General features: G+C 37.0%; 1 protein-coding gene across 1 annotated transcript; it reads left to right on the forward strand.

Moving 5' to 3' along the window:
- Nucleotides 1-25,827, forward strand: LOC106060652 (transcription elongation factor SPT6). The gene is made up of 38 exons (XM_056005778.1): nucleotides 1-116; nucleotides 2,314-2,487; nucleotides 2,683-2,879; nucleotides 3,565-3,640; nucleotides 4,204-4,332; nucleotides 4,434-4,518; nucleotides 4,954-5,053; nucleotides 5,196-5,282; nucleotides 5,917-6,003; nucleotides 6,312-6,413; nucleotides 6,584-6,700; nucleotides 6,901-6,990; nucleotides 7,366-7,502; nucleotides 8,545-8,756; nucleotides 8,910-9,039; nucleotides 9,129-9,279; nucleotides 9,418-9,513; nucleotides 9,850-9,957; nucleotides 10,460-10,603; nucleotides 10,739-10,872; nucleotides 11,242-11,359; nucleotides 11,486-11,562; nucleotides 11,865-12,000; nucleotides 12,110-12,247; nucleotides 12,737-12,904; nucleotides 13,254-13,381; nucleotides 13,744-13,951; nucleotides 14,820-14,967; nucleotides 15,617-15,765; nucleotides 16,464-16,711; nucleotides 17,207-17,295; nucleotides 17,542-17,657; nucleotides 18,291-18,413; nucleotides 18,716-18,876; nucleotides 19,301-19,491; nucleotides 19,941-20,000; nucleotides 21,390-21,526; nucleotides 24,644-25,827. The coding sequence occupies exons 2-38, from the start codon at nucleotides 2,328-2,330 to the stop codon at nucleotides 25,061-25,063; spliced, it is 5,157 nt and encodes a 1,718-aa protein (XP_055861753.1). The 5' UTR covers nucleotides 1-116; nucleotides 2,314-2,327; the 3' UTR covers nucleotides 25,064-25,827.
- The last annotated feature ends 108 nt before the right edge of the window (nucleotides 25,828-25,935 follow it).

The following is a 25,935-nucleotide window of genomic DNA, read 5'->3' on the forward strand; positions in this document are numbered from 1 at the left end:
GGAAGTTCGACAATAGCCTTGATCTATATTTAGCTCTAGCTAGTAGATGAAATAGGATTTAGATCTATCTACAGATCTAGAATTAGTAAACTAGATTTGTTCTAGCACAACAGTCCGTAAGTAGATTGAATGTTATTATTTAGCTATTCTAATAATAAAGTGCTTAAATTTCATTCGAGATCTGGAATCTAGAGATATTAAATCTTACTTGTAATTTTAATTAAACTTTTAGCATCACTTCACTCCTTTCATTTTGATTCATTTCAATAAACAACATCCAGTATGATCCAGCATTGAGATTTAAGATTCAGAATCCCTGATTCAGTGATTGTAACGATTATTCTATAGTCACTATAGATAGAGTCTGATAGACAGTATAGATCTATATAGATCTAGAGTCTAGAAGTTAGAAGACACAGAAGACTCAAAAGTAAAGTAGCAATTATAGAATATTGTTTGTAAAATGTTTTGTAATATGTTTTACATGTTTAGGATGTTCCTTCAGAGTTGAAGATAGTTTACTTCCTAGTCCAAACCTCCCGGGGGACGACGGGGGATGGGAGCGGGCAGGGTTTCAACCCTCGACCGTTGATAAATCCGAACGACAGTCCAGCGCGCAAACCGCACGACCAGGCAACCATCCATATTTTCTGAATATAGTTATAAATATACATAAAATAAAACACAACTTGAGTCTTGAACGATCAAATTCAAGTAACGACAGTAAGACAGTAACGTTTGTATAATACAGTGTATTATATAGATCTAATTAATATATAAGATAGATACTAAGATAGTCTATAAAATATAATCTATAGATCTAATTACTAGATCTAAATATCTAGATTCTACTAGATTCTAATTCTATAGATGATAGATATCTAGATTCTACTATAATTTTAATTTTCTAGATATTTCTAGATCTATATTTAGTCAATCTAGAATAATCTAAATCTAGAGTAGTTTATTTAATCCGGACACTCGCTGTTTTTGTGGTCATTAAATCTTTATTTTGATATTTAATATGAAACTAGCTCGCTGTATAAATCTATTATGTGCTTGTGACAAGTCCATTTTCCAATGATTCTGACCCAACTTCCTTCCATTTAACTGTCTTTTTTAACTTTTTATGTAAGAAAAAAGAATGATTCATACGCCAAGTTGTTTGATTCGATAAAAAAAAATTAATAGTGAGTTTGAATAAAATTACAATTTTCTTACCAAAATTTATTTCATGCAAACATAAAATAAGTCTAAAAGTCTGTGTAGAAGTCACTATCCCAGTGACCTAATTTTGGTAGAATAAGTGTGTTCATATTTTTATGTCGAACAATTGTCAAATAATGCGCTGTCAAAGTCTAACTTTGAAATTTTGGCCTATAGGTGTCCGAATAGCATAAACTACTCTAGATCTAGACAGACTATGATAGATCTATATTCTATATTATAGTCTATCTATATCATGTCTAGATCTAGAAATCTAACAATACCTTACAATCTAACTCTACATCTAGATCTATCAGTAACAGTATCATTTCTAGATTTATGATTTAAAATGTAGATATCTTCTCTTCAAGTATCATCATCTTGATCTGATATTGTGATAATATTCTAATTCTAGGTCTAGATGACTTGAGTCTAGATCTAGGCAATGACTCAGTCTCAATTTATAGACTAATAATAGAGTCTAGCTAGATCTAAATCTAAAAAAAAAATGTTTCAGTTCATTGTAGTGAATGTTTATTGTTTTTACTTAATTATTAGATCTAGATCTGTCTAGATTTAGATATAAATCTTAATTAATAAATTATATCTTTTGTCTTGAATCTAGACGTAGAATCTAGATATCTTCTAGCTAGTTTAGAATTTTGTGGTCTAGATATATAATCAAATATAACGTCTAGTAGAGATGATACTATATTACTGTACTACACTGTAACACATCTAGTATCTACACTACTAGAAGTAGATCTACTCATCTAGCTAGAATAATCTAGATCCATCTAGTCTATTTATAAGACAATCTAATAATTGTACTTTTAGGTTCTAAAGTGTTAGCTCTAATTTTGGGTAATGTCATCTAGAATTTAATTTTTATTAAGTTGTAAGTCCTCTTTTGACAATTAACAGCTGCACACAGTGAATCACATTCTAGTTTTGATCTTTACCCTAGCTCAAAATTTTTAATTCATATATATTCATGATTAGATCAAGATTTACTATCATTTGTAACTAAGGTTTAAAAAGCTCATAGCAAATTAATATTTATAAATGTATTTTAAGTTTATAAAAAATTATTAATTATTTGTTTAGTTTAAGATCCAAAAATGGACTTTGTGGAAAATATGGCTGAGGTGTCAGATGCAAGTTCAGATGAAGAACTATCCGATGGTGAACTCCGGCCTCGTAAAAAAATTAAGAAAGAAAAGGAGAAAAAGAAACGCGCCATTCAGATATCAGACGATGAAGAAGAGGAGGAAGAAGAAGGTTGGTTTCCTTTTTTATTTTTAAAGATTGATTACCGTAAAAATATGTCACCGAATTAACATTTAAGTGTGATTAGTGTGTTGTATTGTACATTTCATTGCTGTTTAATTTCATGTGCATAAAGCTCTTGTAACCTTCGGTAGTCATGCTAAAATACTAGTGGCTTAATATTATGTCATTCAATTTGTTCCACAGACGAGGCAGCTTTTGCGGAAGAAATGAAAGACTTTATCAATGAAGATGTAGAAGAGGAAGAGGATGCTGAAGACGTTAGCGAGGAAGACGAGAAGAAGAGAAAGGGTGACTCGGATGAAGACGAAGATGATGACCAGCTGGACGATGATGACTATGACCTGATTGACGACAACTTGGGCATCAAAGTGGACAGAAAGGTCAAATAGTTTTTACAAGTTACCTAGCTAGGTCTTAGCTGCCTTGATTCCTAATGTCAAATAGTTTTTCAAGTTACCTAATTAGGTCTTTTCTGCCTTGATTCTTATGGTCAAATAGTTTTTACAAGTTATCTAGCTAGGTCTTTTCAGCCTTGATTCTTATGGTCAAATAGTTTTTACAAGTTACCTAGCTAGGTCTTAGCTGCCTTGATTCTTAATGTCAAATAGTTTTTCAAGTTACATAATTAGGTCTTTTCTGCCTTGATTCTTATGGTCAAATAGTTTTTACAAGTTATCTAGCTAGGTCTTTTCAGCCTTGATTCTTAATGTCAAATAGTTTTTCAAGTTATCTAGCTAGGTCTTTGCTGCCTTTATTCTTATTGTCTTTCTTTGATTGGATATATCTTTTTCCTCCTAAGCTGATCTTATTATATGTTAATAATCTTAAACTCCATGTTAGTGATCCATAAATAATATTGGCTTTGTGGCTCACCACTTGAGCCTAGAGGTTGGAACCCTCATTTTCTGATATGATAGAAGCAACTTGAAATTTCTGCCCTGATTCTTGATCTCTTTTTTTCATTAATCTTTTCCAAAAATTTCACCATTGCTTCAATTTTTTTACTTAAAAAAAATTTTAAGTTGAATAGTATAAACAACTTGATTGTTAATTTGTTTTTACCAGAAAAAACGCAAAAGAATCAAAATGATGTCAGACGATGAAGATAGTGGTAAAGAAGAAGAAGGACAGGCGGATGATGGTATGTATCATGTCTCGGTAACTAAGTTACATGTGTGATGAGGCGGATGATGGTATGTATCATGTCTCAGTAACTTAGTTACACGTGTGATGAGGCGGATGATGATAGCTATCATGTCTCAGTAACTTATCTACATATGAGATGAGAGTCTTGTTGTTTGAAATTTTTTCAAACGTGATAGGTCTTTTGTTTATATATATATATATATATTTATTTTTTTTTTGTCATACATAAAACTGCATCTTCGTCATCCTGTTCTGTGGGCCTCTGTAAAAAAAACCCCCCACCACTTTTCATCTTCTCTTGCTTATTCTCTCGGTTCCTCGTAAACAATGTTTCGTCATGTTCTAGGTCTTTCTCTATTAAACTGCATAGACAAAAAATTTATTTTTTTCTATCATAAAATGTTCGGTGCTCTCTGATAGTTGCATTTCCTGGTAGGTATCATTTGAGTAGTTGTCAAGTCCAAACTTGACATGACAAGATACTGAAGTGTTTTTGATTTATTTACATTATGTGGTAGTCTGGTGTAAACTAAATGGTTCTGTTGTATGTTCTTGCAGGTAAACATGCTATTGAAGAGCAGCTGTTTGATGAGACTGAAGAGGAAGAAGGAGCCCGTCCGGCTGAATCTGTCAGAGCGGCAGAGGATACAGCAAATATTCAAGAGTTTGACTCGGAGGAAGAGTCTGGTGTGTTGCCGTTTGTAAAGCTTATGTGATGTGGGATAAGATTAAAAGATAGTGTTAGAGCAGTTAGATTGATGATGTACAAAACTGCCGACTTATTTCAGATGTGGATGACTTCATTGTGGACGAGGAAGGCAACTCTATCAGTAAGGGCAAGAAGAAAAAGAAACATAAGATTCACAGTGACGCGTGAGTTCCTTTTAATGAATTTGGTGTTGTTTCTCATTAACCCACGCCTAAGTCGTACCGATACTTCTAAGCAAAATATTAAATTTTTTTTTTTTTACCTTCACCTATCCCTTAAGTCTGTTGGGGCACCACACAGGACCTGTCAACCATTGTTCTCCATTCCTCTCTGTCTTTCGCCTTGGTTAGAATTTCATTCAATGACAGACCTGGTCGTTCTTTGATGTTGTTTTCACATTGCTTCCTCTGTCTTCATTCTCTTCTTCCTCCTGTCTTCATTCTCTTCTTCCTCCTCTGTCTTCCTTCTCTTCTTCCTCCTCTGTCTTCATTCTCTTCTTCCCCCTTCTGTCTTCATTCTCTTCTTCCTCCTCTGTCTTCCTTTTAACCAGTATGTTATAAGTATTTTGTTGGTGCTTCAAAGCTTGAACTTTCACGCAGGGCACTACAAGAGGCTCAAGAGATTTTCGGTGTGGACTTTGACTTTGCCGATTTTGAAAAGTACGATGAAGACGACGAGGATTTTGAGGAAGAAGACGAGGCAAGATTTTCTTTTTGCTCCCAATACTGTTATTTAAATTCTCAGGCTTTGTAAGTTATCAAATATACCCGGTTGTGTATCTCTTGTGAATGTCTGCGCATTGAACAATCTAATGTGTGTGTGTGTGTGTTTCTCCTTACAGTACGAGGAGGACGAGGAAGGTGAAGACGGGGAGCCCAGGAAGAAGAAAGGCGGCAGAAAGAAAGCAGTGAAGAAAAGTATCTTTGATGTAAGTAACGCACATAGTTTTACCTTCCAATTTTTTTGTGTGCTCATTAATTCTGTAGTCACGATTGTCTGATCCATCTGGCACTGGAAACTTAAACCCTCTTTCGCATTTCTGCTTTCAGTGGTTTAATTCTGTGTGGTAAAGGTCATCGGTTTTTACAAACTAACAAAAAAAAGTAATAATTGTATGTCTCTTTTTTTTTGTCCATTGATAATAACCTGGACAACCGTTACATCATGCATTATAGATACCAGAGCAAGTACCAAAGGCATTACAACCAGCGCTTGCCCCATTGCAGAAGTGTTTATTTCTAATATTCACTGCTGCATTTAAAAAAAAACGACATTAACGCTGGTCAATCAGGTTTTAACTACAGCTTCAACCCTTTTTAAGATCAATCTCTTGTTGTTTTTTTTTCTACTTTAATAGAAATATAGAGGAGATACCCAACAACAGTAAATGGTATTTGATACAGTAAACTTTTATCAATTATATTCCAAGATGAATAGACCATTTAGATTTGGATTCATTGTTGGGATTTTCATTTTCAACTCTTTTTTTTCTTCAATAAATCTTTGTACATGTTTTGTTTGGATAATGTGTTGCATTACTGAACAATACGCTTTTATTACAGGTTTTTGAGCCCAGTGAATTAGAGAGAGGGCACTTCACTGACGCAGACAACGCCATCAGAGTGGCAGATTTCCCAGAAAGGTTTCAGGTAAAGAATTCAGTCAAGTTTTTTTTTTTTTTTTATATCTATGTCTATTTCAAGTTTACTTCCAATTCAAGAGCACCAAAATAGTGTTACATTTGTGTGGATTGGGTTTCATCGTACATGTTACAATAACTAATATTTATTTAGCTTGTAACATAAAGGACATTTATATAAATGAATCAGCATTTTGCTTTTTGAGCGCAATAGTGGACATTTTTTTAAGTCTGTGTTTTTAATGTCTTTATAATTAAGTATTGATGTGGTCTTGATTGTATGTACTATAGTTGTTAGTTTTTCTTTTATGTTATCAGTTAAGACGTATCCCAGTCAAAGAAGCTGATGATGCTGAGCTGGAAGAGGAAGCAGATTGGATTTACAAGCAAGCTTTTGCCACACCGTGTATATCTCAACAGGTAAAAAACATGAACTTCTATTATCTATTCTCTTGTTACTTCTATTGTCTATTCTATTTTTTAGTTCTATTATAGTCAAATTTTCTCTTTCCTATGACCCTAAAGTCTAGTTTTGGTTTGTAGCTGTGAATAACATGTTGTGGTATTAACAGAGTTTCTTTTTGTTTCAGACATTTCTGGACATTGACCACATGGGAGCAACAAATAACTTTAATCGCAGAACTCCCAATGCCATGACGAGTAAAATTAAACAAGCCCTCGGCTTCATGAGGAACCAGCGCCAAGAAGTGAGTTCAAATCTTTACCTTTTTTTTTTTTTAAATCTGAGCCTTTTTAAATCAAAGCTGTTTCTTGCGTTGACTGTTGGGAATATTCAAAAGTTTAATATTTACAATTTACTTCAAATTAGTTTGTTTGAACATTGTGCAGCATCATAACATGGTTTTAATGTTGTCTTATTTTTATTGCTTGTTTTGTTTTCCTGCAGGTTCCTTTCATTGCTTTTTATCGTAAGGAGTATGTGGAGCCAGAGTTGAACATCAACGACTTGTGGAAAGTTTATCACTGGGATGAAAAGGTTAATTGACAAGCGTTTGTTTCTTAGGGTGTTTTTAGGTTATAAACAAATTACTGAAAATAGTTGCAAAAAAAAATAATTGATATTTTAGTTCTCCTTTCAGACTTTGTATTCTATAGGGCATGCGTTTACTTTCCCCAACTGAAGTCAGGTATCCATTTTGGTGGACTCAGGTGTGTCCTAAAAAATCCTGAAATTCAGAATCTCTGTACTTGGAAGTCAGGCGCTTAGCCACTTGGCCAACATGGCCCCCTATTCTATTCTAAGGGCCCAAAAAAAAAAATTGTGTGACACTGTATATAGAGTCTTAATAATGCTGTCGATATCAACATAGTGCATCTCTGAATTCTATTTAGTTTATTACGTTGTTTTCAGTGGATGCAGCTTTGCACTAGGAGGTCCAACTTGACACGTCTGTTTGAAAAGATGAAAGAGTATCTGTACGAAAGGTACTCTGACCCCGACAAGCCGTCTGTCTTGTTCCGACCAATCAGTGATGCAGAAATAGAAAGGTCAGTGCCGTATTTGTGCATGTTAAACTTTTTTTTTCTCCTTTTCCGCAGGTTGCTTAAACCCAATAGCACCTATTGCGGTAGGACACATTATTTAGAGTGCTAGTCTAATTTTTTTTTTTAATTCAGAGCTATCTCTCTTTGTTAGGCAATAGAGGTTTTTTTTTTTCAATCTGAAAGTAGGTGCAAGTGGGTTAAACAATCTTTGCCAAGTACCTGATAAACGTAACATCATTTTGGCAGAAGAAACAATAGAGCTAGTTAAAGCGATTACTTTAGTACAAATTTAAGATTTAGAAAAACTATTTTAATGCTACTCAGACTACATACTAAAAATGAATTCAACAAAATTCGGGGGGGCTAGTACTTAACTGGACATATTTCTAATGTTAGTAGTTGTTGCGATCAGTGTGCAGCATGATGTGAATGCGTAGGAAATAAAAGGGGGGTAACAAAGAAGTGAAAGGAATTTAAATACCATCACAGGCCAGTTAGTTGTTTGATTCCTTACAATTCTAGGTAGTAATTAGGAGTCTAATGTCAACAGTTAACAATGGACCTCATTCACCAATCGTAAACAAACAACATTTAGCCACGTGATTCTATATATCTTCTTTGCAAATTATGTTATCCATAAAGGCTGTCACGTAATATGTATTTTTCGTTGTTTTATCAATATAATGACGTGGCTAAATGTGTTTATTTACAATCTGTGTATGAGGTCCATTAAAAATAAAAATCCATCCTTGCATGTCATTGTGATTTATTTATCGTTATAATTGTGCTATATCACATATTAACACACTCTGACTCTCCCATGGGTATCAGATTTAAACTCTGAAAAAGACATTTTGTGAATCTCAGTTTGAAATGTTTATTGTTGAACATTCCCTGTATATTTTAAATGTCTTTTTATTTATTGAGATTATTGTAGTGAATTGTATATTTGAATTTGTATAATTGAAATGCTCAGTAATGATAATAACACATTGACAATGCTTAGCACATCAGCCATGTTCATACATTCTCTTCTATTCCTCAGGGTCAAGAATGTCCAAACTCCTGAAGAGTTGCATGATGTGTACCAGAACTTTCTGCTGTATTACGGCCATGAGATCCCCAACATGAGAAACAATGAACAGAATCGCCCCAGGGAGGAGGGGGAGGCTGAGGCTGATCCCAAACCAAAGGGCTCTGCCATGAAACAGGCTCACCGCCAGAGCGGCTATTCAGTCTGCCTTACCGCTAAACTGGGTATGCTGTTATACACGTTGGGTTATTTTGTTCTCCAAGTAATATTGTTTTACTTGTGAGATATAAATTAATGACCAGCATCAAAATTTGTTTTAACTATGTTTATAGTTTAATTCTTTCAAGCTGACCACTCATCTAAAACTGTTATTACAGATGAAATTGCACGCCAGTTTGGCTTGAAACCCAGTGAATTTGGTGAGAACCTTCGTGATAATTACCAGCGCCATGATGTCAACCAGTGCCCATTGGAACCACTGGAACTTGCCAGAGATTACATCTGCAGGTTAGTGAAACTCAATTAAACTATTGAATTAGTTCCCTTTGATTTTTTAAGAGTCCTTAAAGTACAAAAAAAAAACAATACTATTTCAGATCATTCCCAGCTGCAGAAGATGTATTGAAAGGCTGTCAACATATGGTGGCCATGCAGCTGTCCCATGATCCTCTAGTCAGAGCCAGTGTTAGGACTGCGTTCCAGGAGAGGGCCAAACTGAGAGTGGCCCCGACTAAGAAAGGAATGAAGGTATGCAGCTTTTCTTGCACTGATAAATATTTGTTTGGTTTGGAGAAAAAATATTGAGTCAACAGTTTTGATACTGGGTGAAGTGTTCTATTGTAAACTGTCCTTGGTAATTCTGTATTTTATTTCTTGTCTTTGTAGTTAATTGATGAAAGTCACAACTGTTTCACTGTCAAATATCTCAGAGGGAAGCCTGTGAAGGATTTGAAAGATGACCAGTTCTTGAAACTTGTGCAGGTAATTCTTGTGTTGTTAAAAGTATGTTTTGAATGAAAGACTTGTCTGTAAATGCAGGTAAATGTGTCTGTAGAACATATATTTTGAATGGAGTTGAGTTCGTATTTAATGTAAGATTAAGCTCTAACATTTGAATATGGTTATGGCTCTCACTGGTTACATAAACACTGAACTAATTTTTAGTTTTTTTCACATTTTCACTACAAGGGTTTTTTTTTATTGTTTTATTGAACTTATGAAAAAGATTTTTAAGGTAACATTTTGATTTTCATAGTGACTGCAGTCATTTGGATACTTAAGATTAAGTGATACCTTAATGTGTCTTATGTCCTCCAGGCTGAAGAAGATGGTCTCTTGACCATTAGTATTAAGATGGAGGAGGATGATGACCAGTCCACTACTAGCACCAGCTACTTTGAGGAAATAAAACAGCTTTACTACAGGGTAATTGCTTCACATCAAAACCATCTGTTTATTTATAGTTTGCTTAGTACTGCCGAAAATTACAGTCAGTTTACTTGTCAAAGTTTAAAGGCAGTCTGTGTTTGTTAGATTTTGAGTGTCATAATTTAGACCTATGACTTACTTAGACCTAGATCCTCCACTCAGAGATGTCCACAGCGCCTTTCCAATAGAGATGTGTATGTTACTCCAATAGAGATGTGTATGTTACTATGTTACTCCATCCAATAGAGATGTGTATGTTACTATGTTACTCCATCCAATAGAGATGTGTATGTTACTATGTTACTCCAATAGAGATGTGTATGTTACTCCAATAGAGATGTGTATGTTACTATGTTACTCCAATAGAGATGTGTATGTTACTCCAATAGAGATGTGTATGTTACTCCAATAGAGATGTGTATGTTACTATACCAATTTTTTAAATGTATTGTGTGTATGCCGACTATAAATGCACTAATTTTTCTGGACCTCTCGTCAGGATGAGTTCAGTCACCTTGTCCAACAGTGGAACATACAGCGCAGTGAGGCTCTCAAGAGAGCCCTGTACCAGATATTATATCCCCAGATGGAGAAAGAATTAAGGACTAAGCTGATCACTGAGGCCCGAGAAGGAGTGCTTAGGGTTAGATTACTTTTTTTTTTTTCATTATTTAGAAATCAAAAGGAAGCCATGGAGCTTTCTCCACTATTTTATTTAGTATCAGCTGCAGATCTGTGTGTATAATTGTAAGGCTGGTTCTTTGTTTCCATTGGTTAGGCTTGTGCTCGTAAACTTTACAATTGGCTGAAGGTAGCTCCTTACCAAATGGACCAACAACTAGAAGATGAATTTGATGAATCCAACAATGAAGATGGTCTCAAAGTCTTAGGAATAGCCTTTTCAACTAGCAAGTAAGAAGTTTTTTTTTTTTTTTATTTCATTTTTCGGCTGAGTGGCACAAACCACTTGGCTAGCTATAAAAGGGGATTGAGTTTGAATACCAACTTGAGAGGAGTTGTGTTGGATTCCTAAAGGCTGTACAGATACCGTCTCCCACCATGTCTACTATAGAGATTGGACCATTAGCATACTCAGTGTGCTATAGTGTGAAAGATGCACTTTTTGAGGTGCTTTGACTGTCTTAATTAAAAAACTGCTGCTGTTCTTTCACTTATCAACATTACCAGAGATCCCTACATGCCGATAGGGAAATGTGTATTCCCTGACCTGGAAATGTGTATTTTTGAGATGGCTTACTTTGAAGTGTTTTGTCTCTTCAGTGACACTCCAGCTTTTGGTGCCCTCATTGACGGGGATGCCTCTGTGATGGAGTATATCAGGATGGAAAACTTGACCAAACGAAAGAACTCTTGGCGAGAGTTGGACAAGAAAGGGAAGGTAAGGCATAAAGACAATAAAAACTGCTGACCTAGATTTGAATCTCCAGTCCTGCGACTAGTAAGAACGTGTCAAATCTTGGCTTCCTGTTTACGTTCTGTTTATGTTTTGTTTGTGTCTCTTCAGGCCAAAGACTTGGAGAAATTGAAAGAGTTTATAGCAGAGAAGAAGCCCCATGTTATAGCAGTGACTTCAGAGTCTCGGTAGGTCATCTTGGCATCTTTTAATTAACTTTTCTGTCCGGTGTTGTTGTCTATCGAGGCCCCCCAAAAAATCCACTGGTGTAAAAGAGTTGGAAGTGGGGGTGTGGCTAAGATGCAAAAAGGGCGGAATGTTATTCCCCATCTCATAATACTGAAGAAATGTGAGTTGGTTGTTGATCCCTTGAGTGTTTATGGTGCCTGGCAGGGTTGTAAGTATGCAGTTGGGTGTTTTTGTTGTTAAATTGTTATCTGCTCTTGTTCACTTCTGAACTCATTGGATTATTGAACTTGTTTTCATGCAGCCAAGCTTTAATGATCATTGATGACATCAAGGCCATCCTGTCTGAACTAGAGATGGAGCACCAGATGCCTGCCATCAATGTTGAGCTGGTTGACAATGAGCTGGCCATGATCTTTGAGAACACCAAGAGGGCGGAGGTAAAGGCTTCATTCTCTTTGTTTCACTGACATGGGAAAGTTATGGAATGTGCAATTGAATTGTTGAATTCTGTTCCATTGATTTTTCTTGTTTTGAACAAATCTATAGAATGAGTTCCGAGAATACCCAGCTCCACTCAGGCATGCTATCTCTATTGCACGTCGACTTCAGGACCCACTCTTGGAATTTGCTCAGCTGTGTAATCCAGATGAGGACATCCTGTGTCTGAAATATCACCCACTTCAGGTTAGTCATTGTTAGCAGACTAGATTTATTTATGAGTTTCAAGGTAAGCTTATGGATTTAGCATTTTAGCATATTTTTTATTTAAACATATTAATTATATGTGTCAGTGTAAAAAAAATGCCCTGAATCCCTGTCTGTTCAGATCGCAACGATCAGTGGTTGAGGTGGTCAGGCCAAGCAATCATTGTGCAGTGTAGGGCCGAACACTTCTATTGGGACATACTTTGCCCGGTTCGTCCGAACTATGAACTCAATGCCATTGCTTGGAGAGAGCGTCGAAACAGTGTCGCATATCCACGAGTGTCCCTAGCTCCAGGAGCTAAGGGGGGACTTGTCTGAACAGTTACTCGACTTTTTAGGAGGCTATTAGGCATTATGCCGTATGGCCTAGTTTCTTGCCAGAGCACAACAGGAGGATTAGTCCTTCCTGCTCTGTTGCCAATTGGAGTTCATCTTAGGTTTCAATTTTTTTTAAATTGTTATCAACAGGACACTGTACCCAAAGAAGAGCTGCTAGAAGCCCTGTATCTGGAATTTGTGAATCGTGTGAATGAAGTAGGTGTGGATATCAACCAGGTTCTCAACTTCCCCTACACAGCCCCTCTCCTGCAGTTTGTCTGTGGCCTGGGACCAAGGAAATCATCCCAGATTATCAAGGTCAGTCTAGTCTTTGTTTACATTGAAGTCTGAATACTCTTGTGGGGTCTGAGAAACTTATTTTTTTAATGACTTTATTTCTGTGGTTAAAACTATGTAAAAAAAAAACCTGTTTGGTTTACAGAGTGTTCATAGATTTAATAAGTTTCCATTTCACCTGTATTCATTTTTTAATGACTCTGGAAAGAAAATTATGAATGTGAATTCAGGGGATTTCTATGAAAACAAATATTTATATCAGTGGCAGTAAAAGGGTTAATTTCTTTCAAAGTATTTGCTCTATAAATGGTCTTGCATTCATCGTTAAGTAAGTCATTGTCATGTAATGGAAGTGGATTCTGTTCTACAGATGTTGAAACAGAACAACAGTCGGCTGGAGAACAGAACTCAGCTTGTCTCTATCTGTGACATGGGACCCAAAGTCTTCATCAATTGTGCTGGCTTCATCATGATAGACACAAACCAGCTTGGTGACACGTATGTATTCAAGGAAATTTTCCCATATCTAAAATCTTTAATAAGCTTATGTCTGCATGTAAAATTCTTGATTATAGCTGACTATGTTAAAACATAGAATGGACTTGTAATTCTACTTTTGTTCAATAGCTGAACTTTTGTCTATGTTTAAACCCAGACAATACTAAATATACAGGCTTTCTGTTTTACATAATTTTCTTTCTTGTCGATGACAAAAGTAAATGTATTTGATAGGAAGAATGCCTCATTTGGTTCAGCTTCGATAACATCCTTGGAAGTTGAAACCATTTACAAAATATAGTCAGTTGTGTGAAATCTAGCTAGGTTTTGTTTTTTTAACTTACATTTGGGTTCTTTCTCAGATCTGATGTTTATGTGGATGTTCTGGATGGGTCACGTGTCCACCCCGAGGCATACGAGTGGGCCCGTAAGATGGCGGTTGATGCCTTGGAATATGATGACACCGCGGAGGATGCCAACCCAGCTTCTGCCCTGGAAGAAATTCTGGAGAGTCCAGAGAGGCTGAAGGATTTGGATTTAGATGCCTTCGCTGAGGAGTTAGAGAGACAGGTAAATATGCAGAATAGTTTGTTTGGAAACTATGGCCTCCTTCAGTTGCGAAGCAACTATAGACCATCTCATGGAAATGAGCTGTGGTCGGAACGATGTCCCCCACACATCAGTTCCCCCCTCTCCACGCAGCTGATGTATCCAAAAGAACGGCAGTGCTGATACAGTTTGGGGTCAGCGGCGTCGCAGGTTCTGCCAGAGTGTAGCACTGGGTGCTGCAAACTGCCTTAGGGTCGCCAGCTAGTCCAACTAAACTTTTGTTAAGTAGCAACTCCAGACAGCTAGACCAACTAAACCTTTGTTAAGTTGTAGATATAATAGTAATATCCTAAGCAAATCAAACAAATCACAACCCACGTTAAAACTACATCGTTCTTTCACTCACCTCCAGCTTGTCTTGCTACTTCATCTTTCACTCACCCTATGTCTAACCTCAACTGCGATGGACTTATTTGTGGTTACATCAGAATCTATTCAACCAACACAGCCTAATTATCAACCCTACTTTTACTCATGGTTACATCAGAATCTACACACACTCACACCATAACAATATTATTATTATAGCTTTTATATAGCTCTACTTTCACGCTTATAGCATGCTCAGAGCGCTTTTGGTCCAATCTCATTTGTGGACCGGTGGGGGGAGGGGGTATCTAGGAGTTAATTTTCCGTGCTGCCTTTTGGCGCTCAGTAAACACAACTCTGCCCGAGTCGGGTGTCGAACCTCGAGCCCCCTTCTAGGTAGCCAAGCCAAGCCAAGTTCAAGCGCACTTAGCCTCTCGACCACGCTTCCCACCATATTCCTGTATATTGTAATTTGTTGAAGTCCCTAAATCCAGTTTGTAATTTTCCATTGTGTTGCTAGGGCTATGGTGACAAGCATATCACATTGTATGACATTCGAGCCGAACTGAACCAGAGGTACAAAGATTTGAGGACACCTTACAGATCTCCTTCACTGGAAGAAAGGTTTAACATGCTGACGAAAGAAACACCAGAGACTTTCTATGTTGGTAAGAAATTGTGATTAGTGATTGATGTTGCTTCTGTTGAAGCATAGATTTCTCATGTGTCAGACAGGTTTTGGTTCTTATCTAGTGGTACACAATGTTAGTTGATGTTTTTTGTTTATTTAGCAATTGGTTTTAAACGTTAACCACATTCTGTAGAATTGTTTTTTTTTTAATTTGCTGTTGTATAGCATAACTTTTCATGCTTATAGCATGCTCAATGCACTTTGGTCCTATCTCTTTTGTGGACCAGTGGGGTGGGGGGGGGGAGTATCTGGGAAATGGTTTCTGTGCTGACTTTAGGCACTCAGCAAACATAACTGCTCTAGTCTGGATTTGAATCCAGGCCTTCTTGATAGGAAGCCAAGTGGTTTTTGCCCCAAATCCCACCGTTGAATAATATTTTTTTACAAATGCTCTCTTTTTGGACATGTGGGGAGGGTGAATCTGGGAGAAGGTGTCCTTATGGCGCAAATATAACCCATTTGGGATTTGAACTCCAGTCCCTTTGATAGGTAGACAAGTGGTTGTTACCACTCTGCCACTTGTCAACCCTCTCTAGACTGATTGCTATTTCTAAAATTGTTTTAATTGTTAACCTTTGTGCATGAAGTCCATGATGTCACTATTGAACACTTTGTTTACTTGCCAGGTAAACTTGTTCAGGTCCAGGTCACTGGCATTGCCCATAAACGTCCACAGGGTGAACAACTGGACCAAGCTAACCCAGTCAGAGATGATGAGTCTGGTCTGTGGCAGTGTCCATTCTGTCACTCCACCCAGTTCCCTGAACTCAGTGATGTAAGTCTTGGGAGTCTTTACTTTGTAATATAAGTCCACTAAATTAATTTGTAACATATCCACTAAATTAATTTGTAACATATCCATTAAATTAATTTGTAACATAGTCAACTAAATTACTTGGTAACAGTCCCACTAAATTGCTTTGTTACATGGTCCAATAAATTACTTTGTACTGTGAATTGCTTTGTCACGTAGTCCACTAAACGCCTACTTAATTACTGTGTAACAGTCTTCAAAATTAGTTCAACTCAAATGTCATTACAATTCACTATTTCACTTTTTCACTTTTTCGTTAATGACCACTGAACTGCTGAGCTTTAATTATAAATATAACTGCAGAAACATTGGTGGCCTTAGACCTTTAAATTCTGTTTCTCTTCAATTTCTTAACATCTAAAGAAAAACACATTCATTTACTATGTAATAGTTTAAACATTGACAGAGACCAGTATTTGAATTCTTGAAAAAGGTCCATCAAGTCCTGGACAATTTGTCTGGGAAAGCAAGGACAGTCATTGAATATATTGCTGGTCAAGTCACTTGAAAACCAAGTCAAAGCAGAAATGCTACAAAACACAACTGACAATGAACTAATTATTTCTCGGGGGGAACTTACTTTTCCCATAAGGCACCAAGATTTTTGACATTACATTTGTTCCTTGCTTTAACTGAAGTTAGCGTTGGTCTGTTTGTAGGTATGGAGTCACTTTGACGGTGGCAACTGTCCTGGAGCTGCTGTGGGGGTCAAGTGTCGTCTGGACAGCGGGGTGACTGGCTTCATCCACACCAAAAATATCAGTGACAGCATGGTTCGTGACCCGGAGGAGAGAGTCCAGATTGGAATGACTGTCCACTGTCGCATTACTAAGATAGATATTGAGAGGTTTCAAGTGGAGCTAACCAGCAAGTCCTCAGATCTAGCAGACAAGGATGGCATCTGGAGGTGAGAAGGACTTGATTGCTTTTTTTTTTCTTAGGAAGATATTGGAGGATGACCTTAAAAACTGAGTTGGAACTTTTAGTATAGACTCATCTATATGATATAATTTTAATTCATAGTCAGTAATAAAATAAGTTTTAATTTCTTTTTGTTACATAACAAGCTGTACACAAGGTTGCATTGACTATTATCAGTTCAGATTTTGTTTGCTATTAAGTTAATTCGCGCTACTCGATAAGTTGTGTCTGATTTCCTTTGTTAGGCCCCAGAAAGATGTTTACTATGACCACTGTATAAGTTGTGTCTGATTTCCTTTGTTAGGCCCCAGAGAGATGTTTACTATGACCACTGTATAAGTTGTGTCTGATTTCCTTTGTTAGGCCCCAGAGAGATGTTTACTATGACCACTGTATAAGTTGTGTCTGATTTCCTTTGTTAGGCCCCAGAAAGATGTTTACTATGACCACTGTATAAGTTGTGTCTGATTTCCTTTGTTAGGCCCCAGAAAGATGTTTACTATGACTATGACACAGAGAAAGCAAATATTGACAAGGAACAAGAAAAAAAGAAACTCCAAGCAAGACAGAGTGAGTACAGCAAACAAAATAATGGGGTGGAAATGTCTTTATCAGCCCAGGATGGGCATTAAGTTGTTTGGGTGATCTATTGGTTCATAAGTACATCTTTTAAGCTGTTTTCTGTTAAGGGACTCCCTTAATGACTTTTACGATGTAAATTATTGGTTTAACAATAGAATTTTTTTAAAGACATTTTTTTATTATACATATAACGTTGTGACTGATTTGTATAAAAAAAACATGTTTGTTTCCTAGCGTACATCAAGAGAGTCATTGCTCATCCGTTTTTTCAAAATGTCAGTTACAAAGAATGTGAGAAACTTCTGGCCAACATGGACCAGGGGGATGTCATCATTAGACCAAGCAGCAAGGTAAATCTGTCTTCTGGTTTAGGATACATTTCAGTTGTTTGACTTTGATTAGCCAATTGAACAGAGACTTTGATTAGCAAACTGAAAAGGCACTTTGTTTAGCTAACTGAACAGGCACTTCGATTAGCTAGCTGAATAGGCACTTGTACACTCAAAATCTAGGACTGATGACTGGGGGGAAAACATGTATTGTTAGATAGCTAGTTTAGTTAGTTGGGTTGCGCACTTTATTAGACCGACAGTGAACGTATATTTTATAGTGACGACATAGACTTTGGGTTAAAGATTAGGATAGACTTTTAATTAATCAGTTACCGCTAGATTCTCAAGGGGATAACATCGTTCTATAGTGACAGACTAGACTGTGGCCCATTCTGTAATAAACGTTTGTTTGAAGTTCACCTTGAGTCAACTTGGTCATAACACATGCATCCGTTACAGTATATGTTCTAGTCATTGAAGCATATAGTTTCTGTTCCTTTTTATTTTTGTTGTTTTCTACGGAATGTTTTTGTTTTTCTTTGAGTCTACATAGTAATCATAACACAGTTCCTATTCAGATCAATAAAGCAGAGTTAGTCTTAGGTTTTCCTAACAATACAAAATGTTTCAATATGAACTGATTATGTCCAGGGTTCTGATCACTTGACTGCCACCTGGAAATTGTGTGATGGCATTCTACAACACATAGACATCAGAGAAGAAGGCAAAGAGAATGCTTTTAGTTTGGGCAAATCTTTGTGGATCAATGGAGAGGTTAGTTTTTTTTTCATCATGATTGCTTGTTTTGTTTTTTAAAGGATATCATGTGTTTCTTTTGATACATGCCAAAAGCCTAATAACAAAAGTTCACCATCTAGTATGTTTTGCTTGAATGTCATTGTGTTTTAGTGTATTTGTGTTTTAGTGTATTTGTGTTTTAGTGTATTTGTGTTTTAGTGTATTTGTGTTTAGTGTATTTGTGTTTAGTGTATTTGTGTTTATTATTTGTGTTTGGTGTATTAGTGTTTTTAATTTTTAAAATCTACATGACTAATGTTTTCTTTCCAATGGTGCAGGAGTTCGAAGACCTGGATGAAATTGTGGCCCGCTACATCCAACCCATAGCGGCCAATGTACGAGACATCATGGCCTTCAGATATTACAGAGAGGCCGAAGGAGGCAAGAGGGAGATCCTGGACAAGATTTTAACAGAGGAGAAGAAGAAAGCAGCATTCAAGTGAGTCGGGGAAACTTTGTTTTTAACTTTGCAAGTCATTAGAATGGTCATGATACTGTTATACTCTCTCTACTCTTAGCTTTGCACAGATTATATCTTGGAAGAAGAACAATGCTAATTAATTTAATTATCTTATAACTATATACAACATCAGTTATTAGAAAAACTCCAAAGCTACTAAGTTTAGATTGGAAAAGGTTAAAATAAAAGGATAGGGGTTAAAGTTTCTTAGTGGATGCTCATAGGAGAAGTGCATGATGGGACTTGTGGGGAAAAAATATCATTGACCACAAAAAATGTTGCCCCTTCCCCCTCCCCTCCCCCTTTCTAACTAATCTTTTGACCTTAGCTACAACTGACCATCGTCTTTTGTGTCTTAGATTCCTTCAGTTCAAAATAAAATTGTTTTTTTCTATATTCCCAGAATTCCTTACTTGCTGAGTGCCTCCAAGCAGTACCCTGGTAAGTTTCTGCTGTCCTACATGCCACGCAATGTGGCACGTCATGAGTACGTGTCTGTCACTCCTGACGGCATCAAGTACAGGAACCAGATATTCAAAAGTGTCAATTCTCTGATCAGGTGGTTTAAGGAACATTTCAGGGACCCAATACCAGGTGAGTTCAGTGTCAGTTTCACTTAGCTTAACATGTGCTGGCTTATCCCCTCTTGGTGCATTTCAAAACCATTTTAAATGAAATTCAGCAAGATTGATGCTTGCATTATTTGAATACAAGTGAAAAGTAATGTTGAAAGTAATGTAACTACCGTCCTCACCAAGACTTTGTACCGCCTGTAATAAGATATAACGGAACACCGAAGAGTAACCTAAAACAAGGCTTTATTAAACTAGAACGACACATGAACTGACGAAAGAGACTTGCACACTTAAATCATTGTTGTGAGCATATTCTCACAAACATAAACACATAGTAACTATTTCACCACACCCCTCAACTTAAGCTATGCCATCAATAGTCTGTATCTAGTGCTAAATTCTCATGACCAGTGTCTAGATCTGTTCAGATTGATAGAAAAGATTTTAAATTTTGTATGTTTGTTTCAGGGACACCCTCCAGTCGAACTCCAGCTATGTCTACCTACACCACACCTGGGGCACATCAAAGTGAGTTTCAGTTGTTGTGCTGGAATGTATGGCCTCACAGCTTGAGTTATAATAAAAGGTTGAGCTAGCTGGTATATCTGTCTACAAAATCACCAATTTAAACTGTTGGTAATTTAGATATATAATATTATAGCTTTTATATAGCGCTACTTTCATGCTTATGGCATGCTCAGAGCGCTTTTGGTCCAATCTCATTTGTGGACCAGTGGGGGGGGGGGGGGGGGGGTATCTAGGAGTTGGTTTTCCGTGCTGCCTTTAGGCGCTCAGTAAACACAACTCTGCCCGAGTCGGGTGTCGAACCTCGAGCCCCCTTCTAGGTAGCCAGGCCAAGTTCAAGCGCACTTGGCCTCTCCACCACGCTTCCCATCTAGATGTGACTTTCTTCTATGCTAGACAAAAGTAGGATTCTTTGAAGCTCTCTGGCACAGTTTTTACCAAGTCCCTTGAGTGGAAAAAATGTCAGAAGCTCTTCCTGACTAAAAAATTAACTTGACTAGAACTGGACTCTAATGTGGACTTGAGTAGTGTCATGGCTATTGCAGTCAGAGCACAATGGAAGTTAATGTTAGAACACAAGGTGCAGGTTTGTAGTGTTTGAATGTCCAACCCCAGTTTCAAATCTTAGTATGTTGGTTTTCAATTAATGTATTCTTTTTGTAATAGAGAGTGGTGCATGCTAAGAATACTGCTTTCACATGGCTGAAGAGTGGATGTGTGTTTCTTTGGTTACAATGAGGAAAGAAAGCGATTGTTTTCATTTTTTAGTGGTGAAGAATGATGAAATCATGAGCTGTCTGTCATCATTAATTTTAGTTAAGGAGACAGGTTTGATATATGAAAGATGAGAGTAAAGACGTGCATTTGGAATGAGTTGGGTTTTTGTTTAAATATCATTCCAACTCATTGCTATTAGATCTACAGCTCTTCTCATGGTGAACCTGTGAATAGTGTGAATAAAAGTTATATTGAGAGTTTTGTTCACCAAAAAATTTTGTTCAAGGTATTTAAAGATTATTTCACTAAAAATATAATACGCCTACATCGCTACTGGCTGTCTGGGGCTGCAAACCAACGAGCCCTTGTAAATAATTGGAGAGAGAAATCAGTGAGAACTCTTCTTTGCTGACCTAAATACATGTCAATCACCTCAGGCTGTGCATTGGATTAATATTATTTACTGCTAGTTAAAGCTCTGCTTGTGAGTGTGTGTATGTGTTTCATGTGTGAATGTTATTCATATTTGCATCTATATTGTTATTGTACAGTAGTTACGCTGAGGTTGTCAGTTGTAGTCAAATTGAATTTCCATTTGATAGGACCAATAACAATTATCTTATCTTATCTTAATGACTTTTTTTTAAAGCGTTTGTTTGTTGCTCTTTATTTCAGCCCCAGGTAGGACACCTGTTGGTCGGACACCGGTCAGTGTGTATGGCCACCGTATTGCTACACCACACGGTACAACTCCACGTTCTGTTCCCACTATAACACCCCAAAGAGGACTTGGAGGCTATGGTGGATTCCAGGTAATTCCGTAAAAAAAAAGTTTTAGACCCCTACTTCCTACCCAGTGCATGCTCTTATGGTGCTAGGAAAGAAGTTTCTGTGTATTTAACCCAGTATTAGCAGTAGACAAATAGGAACAGGTGTAAAGATTATTTTCATTTTCTTTATTTTCAATATTAGTTTTTGTCCAGTTTATGACCAATCTAAGTTGTTAGGTGTCAATGATATCAATAAGAAAAAAATATCTCTTTTATAAATTTGTTGAAATTAAAGAAAAATGATCTTGGGGCTCAGTTCTGAACAGAAGATGCCATTTAAGATTAATAAACAATTACTATAGAAAGATAATTTTTTCATATGTGGCATCCAGCAAACAGTTTATTCTACCGTTTTCGACAGGAAATTAGACCTAATTTGTTTTATTTGTACTATTCAGCAATTGTTTCATTTGTGGTGTCCAGTGTTTCAATATGTGCGATAATTATAATTGAAGGCATTTAGTGCAAGAAGGTGGTCACATTTGTTTCAAAATTGAGTTACAAATTTAATCACCAGGATGGTCTGTGCACCTTCTGACAAGTCATCTCATGTTTGAAGTGTGCACATGTGTATATAGTGCCGTTGAAAAGATGTACAGGTGGGCTATGTCCACTTTATGCATGAAACTGCATGTACCTTGTAGCACTGAATGGTATAAACAAAAGGAACACAATTGACCTGTCATACCACTGCATTGGTTTGAGCCTTATCACATTACATTAGTTTAGCTCATAATTCATATACACAATAATCATAAGTATATTATCTTTGTCAATCTAAGACGGGGGTCTAGTCCAATCACTGGCGGATGGGGGGGGGGGGGGGGGCGGACGAATTTTAGTATGGAATTAAACACAATTTGTATACGAATTTATTACTTATGTTAATAATATATACTAATTATTTATATTTCAACTTTTTTTTTTTAGATTATTTCTCCCCCCCCCCCCCCCCAGTATGTTGGCTGACTTAATGGGGTCGGGAGGGGGGTGGGGTGGCATCAATCCCACCCTCCCTTCCATAAATTTTCGAGTGGGGGGGGGGCGGTCCAATTTATTTGTAGAAATCAAAGCATGCTAACAATATCAATTAAATATCTTTATGATTAAAACTTGTTATTAGTGTTTTAACCAATCTTTATATTATGTCGTTCCCGTGTTGGCCGATTGGGGGGGGGGGGGGGGGCGAATACTTCTACTGCCCTTTTCACCTAAACCCTTTGAGTTTCTTATATCGAGTCGCCCCACCCCTATTCTTTAATGCCAAATGCAATCATTAGTAAATATTATAAAAAGGAGCGAGAATTAATCGTTTTCACTCTACCGCCCCTCTTTTTCCAGATGAAAACACGATGTTTTAAAACAGAATAGTCAAATATGGCGACAGAGTTTATGTAATTTCATCATTTTTTATCATAATTTTTTAATGAAAGACTTTGCTTTGGAAAATTTGGAATTCATACCAAATTTCTCAGTAGAAGAATAACGATTGAGATGAGTTCTCAACACAAATATTCTTTTCCAATCCGCCTTTTTTCAATCTTTACTCAATCTGCAATTTTTCTAGTTAAATTTGGGACTATAGCTCACAATTTATGCTTGAATCCTAAAATTGCAAAAAAATTTAGAGTAGAATCTAATTGGCCCACTTCATTCCTCCTTCCACTTCAGAAATTTATTTTAGAGTTTTAGATTATAGTTTTGTGACAAAACAAAGTTACAAACATGCCTATTGAAATAAATGTATAACTTACAAATGAGTTTTTTTTTATATAAATATTATTTTTCGAACTTTTGTTTTCGGCGGCGATCCTCAAAGCCTTAATCTAAATATGTGGGGTATCTTCTAATAGTTTTATTTGCAATGTAGTAAAGGCCTATAAATTCATATTAGAATATTTTTCAAGTAAAACATTTTTCAAAAGTTCCTTTTTAAATACTGAGCTGTAGATGTCATGGAAATGCGTTTCTGCAGTGAAGAATGCAAGAAATCGCTTTTGGCGTCGGGAACCCCAATTATTACTTATGAGCTGTATATGTCAGGAGAATGCATTTCTGCAGTGAGAATGTAAGAAAATGCTTTTGGCGTCAGGGCGAACTCACTGATAAGTAATGAGATGTAGATACCAGGAGAATGCATTTCTGCAGTGAAGAATCCAAGAAAACGCTTTTGGCGTTGGGGCTTCTCCCCGAACCCCAATAATTAGTGATGAGCTGTAGATGTCAGGAGTATGCGTTTCTGCAGTGAAAAATACAAGAAAACGCTTTTGGCAAACCCCAATAATTAGTAATGAGCTGTAGATGTCAGGAGTATGCGTTTCTGCAGTGAAAAATACAAGAAAACGCTTTTGGCAAACCCCAATAATTAGTAATGAGCTGTAGATGTCAGGAGAATGCGTTTCTGCAGTGAAAAATACAAGAAAACGCTTTTGGCTTACAGTGCTCCCCCAGAACCCCAAGCTATCAAGAGAAATGCCTCAACATGACTTTTTTTTTTTGTTAAGAAACACTGCTTTTTTCTTTTTTTTTAAATTTTCATATATATATATATATATATATGCTGTACGCACGTTTATGCATAGGGTTAGGGTTTACTGGGCATTAGGGTTAGGGTTTGGAAAAAAATCGCTCCCCCCACTCTGAAGTTCTGGATCCGCTAGTGAGTCCAATCTCTTTCAAAAAATGAATACCCTTCTTCTTATGTTGACTGAAAAGTAAGTTATAGAGAACCGCCCCTGATCCCTAAGATAGCCCAGTGGAAAATTGATAATCAAGACTGGAACACTCAATTTAAGTTCATAGCCCACAAGAACATAATCATGAGGAACATAATAAACATTTTTTTTTTTTGCCATTTTTCTCAAATTGACCACACAAAAAAAAGTGACTTGACCACTTTCTTGATTTAGGTCCTTCAATTGTTGCATATGTTATGTTAAGCAATCTATTTGTGTTATATTCAGCAGTTGATTTGTTTCTTTGTTATATTTAACAGTATTTGTTTGTTTTGTTTTACAGTATTTGTTTCCTTTGTTCTATTTAGCAGTGTATTTCATGCCATGGCCATAAATTAATGTCTTTCCTTTGTGTCTTGTTCAGCCGGCTGTTACTCCAGTGATGACACCTATGTTTACCCCCTCCTCCTCCTACCAAGGACCACACATGACCACGCCAAGAAGTGGAGCCACACCATCCTACCAGCCAACTCCTCGTCCGGCAGTGGGACCAGGAGCACCATGGCCTGGTGTCACTCCCCGAACACCAGCTGCCAGAACACCTCGTCAGGTCACCCAGACTCCCACATCCTACAGCACGCCCAGACAGAATGAGCGATCAGCTGGGTCCAGCAGTGACATGGACTGGGCGCGGGCGGCAGAAATGTGGGCCAACAGAAAGAAAACGGCCAAATCCCCTCGGCCATCCCCCAAACAAAGTCCAGCTCGTAGGGCGATGGGCTCTCCGTTTGGGGGCGGCATGTCTCCCCAAGGGGACGGAACACCGTTAGTTGATGAAAGGTAGCAACTATGTCTTAGTTGAAATATCCTGGAGTTGTTTTGATCTGTGAAGGACTTGTATTTACATGTCTTGGTCTATTTCTTTCCAATGTTAATGAGGGAGTGTAGCCACAGACAAGTTATTTTAAAACAGCTAACTATTGATGTGTGATTGGCTCTTGTGGTGTGACCAGCGAAGCTGCTCTGTTCTGTCTTTGGTCAGAAAAAATTGTGTTGCCATGGTGACTATGTCCTGTCTTGATGTCGACTCGATCCTGACTGCTGTGTGAAGCATCCACGTGTTGCCATGGCAACAGGACTCGGTGCACAAAGTGTTAACTCAGAATGACCCCAGCAATAAGGAATGGTGTCGTCCCCCCCCCCATATGATCAACGTTCCTTCACCTGACTAGGTGATATATAAGTTGTTTTGTTTTTTTTTATATGTAAGTATTAAACAAATATTTCAAAAATGAAGCTTTAGGTCTAGTGTGTGTTGTACTCTGCTCAAAGCTGCACACAAGACATTGATAGATTCTCTTTGGGTTAATCCAAATGTTTCTAGTTAATGATTTGCTTTTAACAATATATATATATATGCCATGTTCTTTAATTTTTGTACATTTGATTGTTTTGAAGGACGCACAGTTTAAAACGTTTGTTTAGACACTAGATAGCTTCCTGAGTCTTTGCAATGAAATTGTCAGAATTTAAAACATTTTTTTCAAAAACGAATGATTGTGTTGAAGCTCTATCACTGGAGTAACAGAAATAAAAGATTTCATTCAATAGTTGCATTGTGTTATTTACTTAGACATTCCTTTGCCATGTAGAGTAATAGGCTGCAAACTGGTCTGTAGAAATTAGTCTGCCCTTTCTTCCCAGTTGGTCTAATTT

Source organism: Biomphalaria glabrata, chromosome 12, assembly GCF_947242115.1.
Source record: "Biomphalaria glabrata chromosome 12, xgBioGlab47.1, whole genome shotgun sequence".
Lineage (NCBI taxonomy): Eukaryota > Metazoa > Mollusca > Gastropoda > Planorbidae > Biomphalaria > Biomphalaria glabrata.

Excerpts from the sequence above, each read along its gene's own strand:
- LOC106060652 (XM_056005778.1), top strand. The coding sequence starts at position 2,328 with ATGGACTTTGTGGAAAATATGGCTGAGGTGTCAGATGCAAGTTCAGAT. Across the intron at positions 2,880-3,564 it reads GCATCAAAGTGGACAGAAAG|AAAAAACGCAAAAGAATCAA; the intron begins GTCAAATAGTTT and ends TGTTTTTACCAG. Across the intron at positions 9,514-9,849 it reads AGTTCTTGAAACTTGTGCAG|GCTGAAGAAGATGGTCTCTT; the intron begins GTAATTCTTGTG and ends TATGTCCTCCAG.